This window comes from Aegilops tauschii, chromosome 6 (genome assembly GCF_002575655.3).
Source record: "Aegilops tauschii subsp. strangulata cultivar AL8/78 chromosome 6, Aet v6.0, whole genome shotgun sequence".
Lineage (NCBI taxonomy): Eukaryota > Viridiplantae > Streptophyta > Magnoliopsida > Poales > Poaceae > Aegilops > Aegilops tauschii.
Window position 1 is genome coordinate 458,012,458 of NC_053040.3, and position 12,732 is coordinate 458,025,189.

At 43.0% G+C, this 12,732-nt stretch overlaps 1 protein-coding gene across 1 annotated transcript; it reads left to right on the plus strand.

Moving 5' to 3' along the window:
• The first annotated feature begins 760 nt into the window (after window positions 1-760).
• On the plus strand, window positions 761-10,358 carry LOC109769792 (uncharacterized). The gene is made up of 22 exons (XM_020328502.4): window positions 761-1,136; window positions 1,251-1,399; window positions 1,507-1,588; window positions 1,726-2,141; window positions 2,578-3,007; window positions 3,107-3,330; window positions 3,631-3,826; window positions 3,910-4,052; window positions 4,120-4,294; window positions 4,401-4,454; window positions 4,660-4,836; window positions 5,567-5,679; window positions 5,957-6,139; window positions 6,672-6,729; window positions 6,867-6,926; window positions 7,023-7,064; window positions 7,148-7,278; window positions 7,374-7,509; window positions 7,591-7,668; window positions 8,814-8,930; window positions 9,782-9,844; window positions 9,928-10,358. The coding sequence occupies exons 1-22, from the start codon at window positions 891-893 to the stop codon at window positions 10,030-10,032; spliced, it is 3,378 nt and encodes a 1,125-aa protein (XP_020184091.3). The 5' UTR covers window positions 761-890; the 3' UTR covers window positions 10,033-10,358.
• The last annotated feature ends 2,374 nt before the right edge of the window (window positions 10,359-12,732 follow it).

Genomic DNA, 12,732 nt, shown 5'->3' on the forward strand with positions numbered 1-12,732 from the left:
GCAGTGGGACGAGATGGGCTGGGAACTAATAATTTTTTAATTTCGGAGGGCAGGCTCGAGCCCGTTGAAGCCTGTCCAGTAAAATCGTCAGGAGAGAAAGCTTGAGATGAAGGTCATATCAAGGAGTATGGTTGAATTTGGGATCCATAAATTTAAAAACTTGATGAACATCTGACACTTTTCTTAGGATTTAAAAATATGGTTGAATTGCTAGCGATCGATGATTCAAAGTGAGGCTAGCGGACATTTTATTTAGTTCTTTTTCTGTAAGGGGAGATGTTTCCTCCATATGGTTTGGATGACCTCTCCCATGTCCACTGTCCACCCATGGACGTTTGGTGTCTAAACCCGAGAGCATGGACAACCAAGCCTGAAAAAACCGGGCTTCGGGCTTGATATTCGGACTGGGCTCGGGTCTCATTTTGCAGCCCGAAAGATAGCTTAGGCCGGGCTCGGGCTTTTTTTTCCAGGATTTCGGCCCGAGCTTTTGGGCTTCGGGCCAGGCTTACATGTGCGAACACTAAAAAACAATATTCAGGCCGGGCTCGGGCTTGAGAAAAGAGTGCATTTCGAGCTTCGGGCCGGTCTCAGACTTGAGAAAAGAAGATCGGGCTTTTACAAGCCCGGCCCAGCGTATGCTTGGTTTTAGTGGTGTCCTTGGAGATGCGAGTCAGCAGCGATCTGATGGCCAGGAATCTCCGATCTGATTCTGAAATAAACAACTTGACAAAGGAAAAAAGAAAAGGGAAAAAGAGGGAGCGAAAAGCCAAAACAAAGGAAGAGAGAAAGAAAGAAAACCGGTGTGCATCTCCCGCATCGCCCACCAGCCTCAGATCTCCCCCGACCCGCGCCGCATCTCGCCCGCCCGCCGGCGAGGGGGGGCCGCCGCGATGTACATGGCGTACGGGTGGCCGCAGTCGATCCCGCTGGACCCGGGCGAGTCCGACGGCGCGGTCCTCCTCCGCGTCCTCGGCCGCCTCCTCCTCGCCGTCTGCCCCGCCTCGCTCCACCTCTGGTCCGCCTCCCACCACAAGGTCCGCCTCGCCCGCCTCGACCGCTCCCCGGACTCCCTCGCCGCGCACGGCCCCAACGCCCACGCCGTCTGGAGCCCCGACGCCAAGACCGTCGCCGTCCTGGTCAGCCTCTCCCCGCTTGCTCCGCGCCCGCTCTCTCTCTCTCTCTCTCTCTCTCTCTCTCTCTCTCTCTCTCTCTCTCTTCCGCTCAACGACTCACTTCTATGTGCTGCGCAGACCTCCTCCTTCTACCTCCACATATACAAGGTGCAGCTCTCGGGGAAGCCGCTGATCGTCGGGGGCAAGCAGCTCCCCGGGCTCTGCCTCGCCGGTCTATCCCAAATAATCGTCGAGAAGGTCCCTCTGGCCAACGACATTTCTATAACGTACGGTATCCGGCCACTGCTCCCTACCCCCAGACACGAGAGGCAAAAAAAAAAAAAAAAACCTGCTGCGGGGAGCTAATGTGTTAGTATGGTATATCATGTTGCAGGAGCAATTTCGCGTGCGACAGCAAGAGCATGCTCCTTGGGCTGTCCAACGGGCACTTGCAGGTCGTGTCCTGGAATGCTGAGGTACATGGAAATGCATACTGCTTTTGTTTCTTGTAAGTCGCCCGGTAGAAGCGAAGTATGTAGTAGTTGTGCCATCTTTGCCTCCTACTTGCTATGTTAAGCATGCTGCATGTGTTGTTGTTGTTGTTGCTTGCCAGTTCTCGGACAGCTTCAAGCTTCGTTGCTCCGCATGCTCGCCCGACAAAACCGCTGCCGTTGTAGATGCTTTGGTGTTTGACCCGCCTAGCTTGCGAGGAAATTCTAATGCAAGGCCTGCTCCCTGCTGCACAGGGGATTTTGCTATCGTCCATGTTGAGTTGTCGGTGAAGCTAAGATTGCTCGTTGCTGTGTACTCAGACTGTCAGGTTGCGCTCTGTACGGTCGGTAAGAAGGGATTGAAGCAAACCAGCGGCATCAGGGTAGACAGATGGTTGAACACTGGTGATGCAATGTGTACTTCTGTGGCTTCCGAACAGCAGATTCTTGCCGTCGGGTGCAGCAGAGGTGTTGTTGAATTGTATGACCTGGCTGAGAATGCGCGGCATATTCGCACTCTTTCTTTGTTTGATTGGGGGTAAGACTCTCATACAGATATATGTTTTCTTAAGCTGTTAAGTACAAGTTCCATTGGTTGTTCTGAGTTCCGACGACCTAATTTCTGGCAGTTGGTTGCAAATTTGTACTGATTTAGGACACCCTTCTTACATGTAATGAAACATTCGTGAAATTTTGATACATTTTTTTACTTTACTAGACGTTGTCATCTCAAAGTGTTGCAAATTCAAGCGAATTTTGAGTGCCTGATTGTATTGGTTAAGCACCTAATGCCAATATTGTCTTTTCGTGCATATGCTTAAACATGTCATTTTGCCAGAAATTTCAATGTTTCAACATTTTGTACTGTCATTTGCGACTGAGGTGTACTAGGTTGATTTAGCAGCAATTTTTTCCAGTTATTATTTTGTTGAAGCTGAGATAACTGTTCTTTTTTCTTGGATAAAAATTTGTAGGTATTCAGTGGAAGATACAGGTCCTGTTACTTGTATATCTTGGACGCCTGACAATTGTGCTTTTGCAGTTGGATGGAAATTTAGGGGACTTACTGTTTGGTCTGTATCTGGATGTCGGTTGATGTGCACATTTCGTCAAGCCGGATCGAATTCTGCTTTGTCTCCAATGGTTAAACCTAATGCCCAAAAATTTGAGCCTCTAATGGGTGGGACATCACACATTCAATGGGATGATTATGGATATAAATTATTTGCAGTTGAAGAAAGCTTATCAGAAAGGGTTCTTGCTTTCTCATTTGCCAAATGTTGCCTCAACAGAGGACTTTCGAGCACAACATATACTCGCCAGATTCTTTATGGCGAAGATCGAATCCTGTTAGTGCAACCTGATGATACTGATGAACTTAAGATATTGCATCTTAATGTTCCAGTTAAGTCTTCGGTTTCATCTTTTGATCTGTTTATTAGGTAATAAAGTGCAACATATGTTGATGTATGGATAATTATAACACTTCTCTTTTGGAAACAGGTGTCCTATAGTTCACAGAACTGGCCAGTTCTGCATGTAGTTGCAAGTGATGATGGCATGTACTTGGCAGTTGCTGGCTCTCGTGGCCTAGTGCTGTATGATTTGCGAAACAAAAGATGGCGTTTTTTTGGGGATGTTACTCAAGAGCAAAAGATTCAATGCAAAGGCTTGTTGTGGTTGGGTAAAATAGTCATCGTATGCAATTATGTTGAATCATCAAACACGTTAGTCTCACTTTCTTACCTTATTTTTTGCTATCTGGTAACTGTCTCAAGTCTGAAACTCTCTGCGCATGGAAGCTCTTTATTTATTTATTTATGTTTACTGAGCTTCATGCTTTGAGCAAGTGCTTGAACTCACATAGATACTGTCTGAACCTCACTGTTTGCTCTATGTCAAAAGAATCATTAATATTTTCTATTCTCAGTGCTTCGTTACCTATTTAAAGACCACTTCTCTCTCTCATGTGTATGACTTGCTATTTAGCATTTAACAATATGCCTTGTTCATTGCATTTGTCTTAGGTACGAGCTGCTGTTTTTCCCAAGATATCACCTTGATCATAGCTCCTTACTTTACCGGAAACCACTGCTTGGTAGACCCATTGTCATGGATGTCTTTCAGGATTACATTCTTGTTACCTACAGTCCATTTGATGTGCATATATTCCATGTGATGATCTCGGGAGAATTGTCACCTACCAGTAGTCCAGTTTTACAGGTGACTTGAGAATTTTGCATCCTCAATGTAGATTCTTTTGTTTGCTTCTGCCTTACAACGTACATTTCTCCATGATTAAACAGCTTTCAACAGTTCGAGAACTTTCAATTATGAGTCCAAAGAGCCCACCTGTTTCAATGCGCTTGATTCCTGAACCAACTGATGAAGGTGTGCTGAAGCGGGATACAAATGAATCTTCTAACCTGTCGTCCCAACAACCTTCAAGGTATATTTTAATCCAGATGTCACTTGGTCCTATTCTCCTTGATTTTTATTGGCTTGCAATATATCAGATGTCTGATCTTGCGGGTGAATGGGGAACTTTCTGTGCTGGACATGGATGATGGACATGAGCAAGCACTTACAAATTCAGTTGAACTCTTCTGGGTCGTCGGTTCTCAAGAAGAAGAGAAGAGTAATCTTATCAAAGAGGTTTCATGGCTTGACTATGGCCATCAAGGGATGCAGGTCAGTTTTAATGGTATTCTTTAATACACATTTTCTTTATTATGCACATGTATCTTTGGGTCGTATTTGCCTGCTATCCTTTTATGCAGAAACTGCTTTGTTTCAGGTATGGTACCCATCACATGGAGCAAATCCTTTTAGGCAAGAGGATTTTCTGCAGGTACTGATCTTACTTCTTAGGTCAAGCAATGGTTTTTATATCTGCTTGGAGTTTTCCACGTACTTAATGTGAAATGCTTATATTTTTTGGGTAAATCTGTTAATATAAGCTGTGATATTTTTATGTGCTGATCTTTTATCAAATGAAAAGCTTTTCATGATGTTATCATAAATTATAATTGAGCACGTCTTATTTGATTCTGTAGTTGGATCCAGAGCTTGAATTTGACCGTGAGGTGTATCCTCTTGGTCTCCTGCCAAATGTTGGTGCAGTTGTTGGTGTTTCTCAGAGGACGTCCTTTTCAACCGCAGAGTTCCCATGCTTTGAGCCTTCTCCAAAAGCGCAAACAATATTGCATTGTTTACTACGGCATCTTCTTCAGGTAGAGTTAGCAATGATCGTTCCTCTCTGGTATATGTTTTCTATCAGTTGACTTTTTTTTAAGATAAAGGCAATATTCAGAAACTTCTCCATTAATCTGGTAAGAATGGAAAAAATGTCTGATTCTCACATTAGTCAAATATACTTTTGGGGCTCCTAGCAGTGCCTCTAAATTTGAGTTCTTACATCAGATTAGTGTTAGTACACAACCCGTTAAAACAGGACTTATGCTTTAAAGATGAAAGTAAAGGGTCAAGTTTGATGAAGATTGCATAAACATTGCTACACACATCCAATGTGATCTACGAATAATTTTTTATGCATTGTCATCTAAATCCTTTCTCACCATTGATTTTAGCTTGGATAAGTGGCGTTATCTGCTGTCTTACTGACTGAATATGCAAAGCTAACATGGCTTCTGCCTACGTTAGGGAGAACGCTGGGATTCATTTATTTTTTGGACTGTTATATTATGATATTTGCCCGCGTTGAACTGTGTAGCAGGACTTCGGACATACTTTATTGCAAGCATAAAAAAAGATGATTTCGCTTACATTAATCTAGGGTTGTTGCCTTTGGAAGGTTAATTTTTTGGCTTTACTGGGAAGATATGTTTGCAATGATGCTTTATTGGACTACTTGCGTCAACTTTTCTATGTTATGTTATAAATATGGTATAAATCATTTTCTTGTGCCTCTAAAATTACTTCTCCATTCTATTTATTTAACAGAGAGACAAACATGAAGAAGCTTTACGTTTGGCAAACTTGTCAGCAGAGAAACCTCACTTCTCTCACTGTTTAGAGTGGCTTCTGTTTACGGTATTTGAAGCAGATATATCAAGGTATTTGATTCTGACTCTTTCACTGTCCTCGTAAAATCTACTGCATATTGCAATCTGGAGCTGAAACAAAGATGGGAACATGTCACAGTTCATTGTGTAGTTTTTAATAATAGAACTCTTTCAAATGGATGCCATCCATCACTCTAATATTTCTATTTAATGCTGTAACTGGTAGCATTTTTACATCGTTTGTTCACTAAGTTGCTAGCTTTGATGCCATCATTGCTTAAATAATGAATCAACTTCTTTTTCTGATTGGCCACTTTGCTAATTGCAGGCCAAGTGCTTCAAAAAATCAACTTCCACAAAAAAGTGAATCTCCAAAGAAGTCTCTTTTAGAGAAGACATGTGACCTACTTCGAAATTTTTCTGAATATATGGATGTAGTAGTCAGTGTTGCTAGGAAAACTGATGGCCGGCACTGGGCAGATCTTTTCTCTGCAGCTGGACGATCCACAGAGTAAGTGTGCTGCCATTTTTGAAGATGCGTACCTTGTAGTTGTAACTCTCTTGCTCTTAGTAATTGCCGTGCATCAGCTAGAGTGTAGATTTGCACACTTCCATGTGCCATAGTTGGTGTCCATCAACAAGAATCTGAATGATCCATTGTTGATTCGGTTGACTTGTTAATCACGCTAACTTGGACTACTGTCTTGTGTGGTCAGAATGACCTTAATTTTGTAGAGCTCAGGTATTTTGTTAAACTGGCCATTTTCTTAGGTTTTTAGAGGATATGTATGTCGCTTGATTTGTATTGGCAGTCAATTTTTATAACTCCGTTGGTTCCTTATTGGTGTGTATAGATACTTGCAGAAGGTTTACTGTTACCAGTCCAGCACCAGCGTTTGGTATCTTGGGAGTGCAGATTCTAAATAAATGTTTACGATGTTTACCAACGAACTACTGTGTAGCGTCGACAGTGGTTAATGATTGATTAACATTTGAAATAAATATAATTGTTGCGTTCTTATATGACTGATCTTCCATGGTAGGATGTTCGAGGAATGTTTCCAACGGAGATGGTACAGGACTGCTGCTTGCTACATACTGGTATGCCCTTTTAGGATATGTTAAATAATGTCTGATGCATGATAGTATTTCTCAGAGTTATGCACTAACAAAGATTATTTTCACCATTATTATCATTTAGTTCAAGAATTAGTGCGTAAAATGTTGTATGATTACAGGTCATTGCTAAGCTGGAAGGCCCTGCTGTCAGTCAGTATTGTGCACTCCGTTTGCTTCAAGTAATTCTTTTACCTTAATCATAAGGTGGTTTTGGTATATGTACTAGTTGTCTCACATGTTCAAGCTCTCAATTTCAAGTGTTTGTAACTTTGCAGGCTACACTCGATGAATCTCTGTACGAGCTTGCTGGGGAGCTGGTATGCTTTTTATGCTATGACCTGTCTATTTCCTATATTTATAGTCTCCAGTGGAATTAAGGAATGCCAGCAATGTTGTTTAGGTCCGCTTCTTGCTAAGGTCTGGCAGAGACTTTGAAAATGCCAATACGGACTCTGAAAAACTATCTCCAAGGTTTATGGGCTATCTTCTATTCCGTTCGCCATACAAAAGACAATCTTCTGACTTGAAAAGGTACATTTTGTAGTTAACTTTAAAAGGTCATGTCCTTTTTTTTAATGGTTATGGTGGTGTTATCAGAACTTATGTGTTATTCCCTCTTTGGACAGTAACTCAATGAAAGAACTTAGCCCACATATTAACTCTGTTATGAACATTCTGGAGAGCCATGCCAGCTATTTGATGTCTGGCAAGGAACTTTCAAAGCTCGTTGCTTTTGTCAAAGGGACTCAATTTGATCTTGTGGTGAGATTCTCACCATTCATCATTGTAACAGTATTGATTTTAAAGCCACTTGTTCTCATACTTCATTGTAACTTCATGCAGGAATATCTTCAGCGAGAAAGGCAAGGGTCTGCCCGACTGGAGAATTTTGCATCTGCACTTGAACTAATTGGAGAAAAGGTTTTTGTTTAACAAATCATCAAGTCAATACCTCAATTTTACTTTGTGCTCAATTTTCTTTGCAAATTTGGGTGTCTTTGTCTTGGTCATGAAATCATCATTAGTGGAATGACACCTAGTTATTTAGAACTTTTGCTTTGCAAAAACATTTGGGCTTGTACTGTATATATTACATATTTTAAATTTTGAAAAATCTGCAATCCTGAACTGTAAAACTTAGGGCTGTCAATGAGCTGAGCTTGAGCGAATACACACCCAGGGCCGAGACATGAATCCTAGCCTATCTGAGTCGCAGAATGAAGGGCTCTTGACCTGTCAAAGGCTTGCACACGCCTTTTTTTTGTGGGGAATATTCTCATGAACCGGTGCTTAATTGCAAACTGAGAAAGCCAATCAGTTTAGGGCATTTGCTGCCATATTTACTTCTTGGATTAAAACTCCATTCGGGCTTGAACACATGGTCGGAAGAATGGTGGGCTTGGGATTCTAAGCAGGTGCTAGACATTTGAAATTTCAGGGAAATGACGGTGGAACACCTGGTACTGTCCAGCTTTACCGAACTTCTCGAGCTCGAGCTTCTAAAGCCTGCCAGCTTGAGGTCAGGCTTGAGCTTGGCTCGTTAGTGTCTCGAGCTGAACTCGAGCCGAGCCTAGAACAGATCATGGTCAAACAGTTGGTCGAGATTGAACTTTTTTGACAGCCCTAGTGAAACTCTCCATGTCAGTCTGTTTAAATTCGACCAGGTATTGGTCACATTGTAAATGGTATTGACGTTCTTAGTCTTGGAAAAATGATAGTAGTGTTTGCCGCAGTTTTCTCGTGCTAGTTGTGCTGTGCTCAACAAAGCTAGAACCTGAACGTTATGAATGTCTTTTAAGTACCTAGGGAGATGATTTGCTCGAGAAAATAAGCAAATTACTTGACAGTATTGAAAATACAGGAACAATAAGCTGAGATGATCTTGTGTAGATCATCTGTTTACTTGGTTCAAGCAGATGCATCACATACCTCAATAGTCAATACACCGTTGGTTGGTTTAAAAGTTTGCAAGTCACACAATAAAAGAATATTATTAAATATTTTTTTCCATCTACTTTTCTTGGAGAATAATGTTCTCACTTGTATTATTGATATTTTAATGACAGCTCCAAATGGACACACTTCAGAGCCGGCTAGATGCTGAGTTCCTTCTTGCTCATATGTGTTCTGTCAAGTTTAAGGAATGGATTGTCGTGCTAGCAACTTTATTGAGGCGTGCAGAGGTAATACTTGTATAGATCTATGCTTTGACATGGTTAATACTACTTCCGTCCTGGTTTATTGGCCCCCTTCGAATTTTGTTCCAAAATTTGACCTCAGATTTAACTAACAAAATGTTGTAATCGAAAAATACTATTATTGAAAACTATGTTTAAATACGGATCCGACGATGTAATTTTTGATGACATGCATTATTATTTTATTAGTTAAATTTATGGTCAAAATTTTGGCACAAAATATTAAGGGGACCAATAAACCAGGACGGAGGTAGTAATTCTTATGCGCTAGTTAAAATGTTTGAATGTGCGGTTCTTTGGTAACCTTGTCATTGGCCTTTGCATCTGTGCTCAAGTTGTTTTTTTGGCTTTACCATGTATCTGGTTCTTCACTACTGCCCACTAGTATTTACTTGCCGCACAACTTGCACTTAACTGGATGGATTGATTGTTGTAGAATCTTTTTTTGAGATCAGATAATATTAATCTTGTTGGTGCACTGTTATCAGTGAATATTATTCCCTCCATTCCTAAATATAGAGTGTATAGTTTTTGGCACGGAAATTAAAGAACGCACATGGAGGGAAAATTTCACAAGTTTTGGGCAAGATTTCACCTGACTAATTGACATGAGAAAATAGAGGAGCTTGCTTGATATAAGGAAATGTAATCAAATCCCTAAAAAAATTATCCAAATGAGTTGTGCAACCCAATACACCTTATATTTTGATTTTTTTCTCAAAAAATTATACGCCTTATATCAAGGAACGGAGGGAGTAGCATTTAGAGGTGAATTGTTTGGTTTTGCAAAATTAGTGGTCCTTGCTGCTGTAATGCATTCTTTTTATTTTCCTCAGGTTTTGGTGGATCTCTTTCGACATGATCTGAGGTTGTGGAAAGCATATAGCATCACTCTACAGGTTAGCAAAGCACAAATGGTGCTCATTTTTCAGGGTTTATGAATCTTATAGGCGTCTCTGACATGTGTGCAAACCACTTGCAGTCACACGATGTATTCAGCGAGTACCTTGATCTTCTTAGTGCCTTGGAGGAGGAGCTTTCGTCTGTTTCCGATCGCACATTGCAAAGCAACGGACCGGTGTCGTGATATACTGAAAGGATAGCGATTTTGGGTGGCCAACAGTTTTAGCCTGGTGTTAAGTTAACACATACTGTTAGGAGGAGAGAAAGGCGCGGGGAATCGTTTGTAAATAGCGATTATTTGGGGGATTTTCCCCCCTTGGAGGCGAGCAAGAGCCTTAGAGGTTAGGACAACAGCCTTTTGTGCAGTGAAATGAGTTAAATCACCATATTGTTGTATCATTTAGTTGCGGCAGAGTGGAGTGTGCATTCTTCCCCTTTCTGTAAGTATGTGGACAATGTAAATTACATACTAGTACCAGTTATGAGCATCCAGTCGCTTTTTTGTTCCTCTATCATGTGTAAGCTTATCCCCGTTTTGACCTTTTGAGTTGAATGTATGGATTTGTTGCTACAACGTCGTAATGCCTCCCTGCTTAATATCAATGAGAAACCAGCCATGGCTGGGCCTTTTCAAAAAAATACAACGTCATAATGCCTAGTGGATCATCTTATTAGTATTGGGGATTCAAATTTATACTTTCCTCCGTTCCTAAATATAAGTCTTTTTAGAGATTCCAATATAGACTACATACAGATGTATGTAGACATAGTTTAGAGTGTGGTTCACTCATTTTGCTCCGAATGCAATCCATATTAGAATCTCTAAAAAGACTTATATTTAGGAACGGAGGGAGTGTATGCTAACTTTATACTCTCTCCGTTCTTGTAGAGCTTCCTATGGAGCAAAATGAGTGAACTTATACTTTAAAAGGTGTCTCCATACATTCGAATGTAGTCTGATGTAAGGTGGAACCCTAGATGGCCGATCTTTCACGAAAGGGAGCGGATCCCGCGATGAACACGAAGAACACGAGGAGAAACACGAGAGAAACACTAAAAACCAACAAGAATGATCACACATATGCTAGATTCTCGAACACAAAAGAGATCACACGATCCAAAGTCAACACGGGACGATACAAAGGGGGTAACTGGTCTTCTCCAAAGGAGGTCTTGATGGGGGCCACCCTAGAGGGGGTCTTGAATCCAAGGGGATCTTCTCCGAAGAGGGGCCGCGGTCTCTCTCAAGGAGTAGATCCGTAATGGATGAGCAAAGCTCTATCTCACATATGAGCTAAACCAATGCTAACCCTAACTAGGATGAGGAGGAGGTCTATTTATAGTCTTAGTGCAAATGGGGGGCGAAGTGAAGGGGTACATGGGCCTCATCCCGCAACTGGACACAGCAGACACAGCCAGGGGTTGGACGTCCGGCGGGCGTCAGACGTCCGGAGGCTCGGGACGGTCTGGACGTCCGTAGATCTTCGGACTTCCGTAGATTACGTTATGTCGCCGTGGCGTCGGACTCCGTAGGTGGCCGGTTGTCCGGTCGCCGGTCGTTCGGTCTTCCTCGGATTTCCGCTGTTTCCGCTCGGGTGGTGTGGCGACGGTCGTTCGGAGAGGCTCGGACGTCCGGGGCCTGGGAGGTGTCGGTCGTCCGGACCCGGTCGGACGTCCGGCCGCTGTAGCCTTCGATGGCCTGGATTCCTTGGGCTGTTGTGTCCTTCAGGGGCCAGACGTCCGGGCTGGGCCGGTCGTCCGGTGGCTGTAGCTTCCGTGGTAGCTCTTCTTCTTGTCCTTCACGCTCGGTGTCCTCGCCGTCTTGTCCGTTGGATGTAAATGTTCCGTGACTTTCCTCCAAGTACCTGAGCACACATAGTGTTTCCGTTTGAGGTACTAGCCATGTCTCATGTGTCGAAGGTGGTAGTTCGGAAAGGAGCGAGTTCACCTTATCTTCGATAGCCTTCGCTCGGGCTCTGGTCATAGGTCCAAGTGGTGTCGTGGGAGACGTAGGTAGGTCCATGGGGATGACCTTGGGATGCTCCGCATCATCTCCCCTCCCTTGGGAAAGATCCGACCTCGGATCGAAATCTTCATCACCATGGTAGGGCGATAGATCCTTGACGTTGAAGACGTCGCTCACTTGTACTTGTTGTGTGGGAGGTCGATCTTGTAAGCATTGTTGTTGTAGCGTGCAAGCACCTTGAAGGGTCCATCCGCTCGTGGTAGAAGTTTGGACTTGCGTTCGTTGGGGAAGTGATCCTTGCGAAGGTGTAGCCACACTAGATCTCCAATGTTGAATATCATGGGTTGCTTGTTGACGTTGATCTTGGTCGCGAGCCATTGTACTTGGCGCTCGATGGTGTGCCTTGTATCTTCATGCATCTTCTTGAGATAGTTCACTCGGGTGCTTGCGTCCATGTTGATGTGCTCTTGTAGTGGTAGAGGAAGAATGTCCAATGGGGACAACGGGTTGAAACCGTAGACGACCTCGAAGGGGGACTTGCCGGTAGTTGTATGTCTTGCGCGGTTGTAGGCGTACTCGGTGATCGGTAGGCACTCTTCCTACTCCTTGATGTTCTTCTTGATCAAGACGCGAAGTAGAGTAGAGAGTGTGCGGTTGGTCACCTCCGTTTGGCCGTCCGTTTGTGGATGGTATGCCGTGGAGAATAGTAGCTTGATTCCGAGCTTGGCGCATAAGGTCTTCCAAAAGTAACTCAAGAACTTGATGTCACGGTCCGAGACAATCGTCTTTGGCACTCCATGAAGTCGCAAGATTTCCCTACAAAAAGGATTTGCAATGTGTGAAGCATCGTCTATCTTGTTGCAAGGAATGAAATGAGCCATTTTGGAGAATCTGTCCACAACAACAAAAGCGGAATCC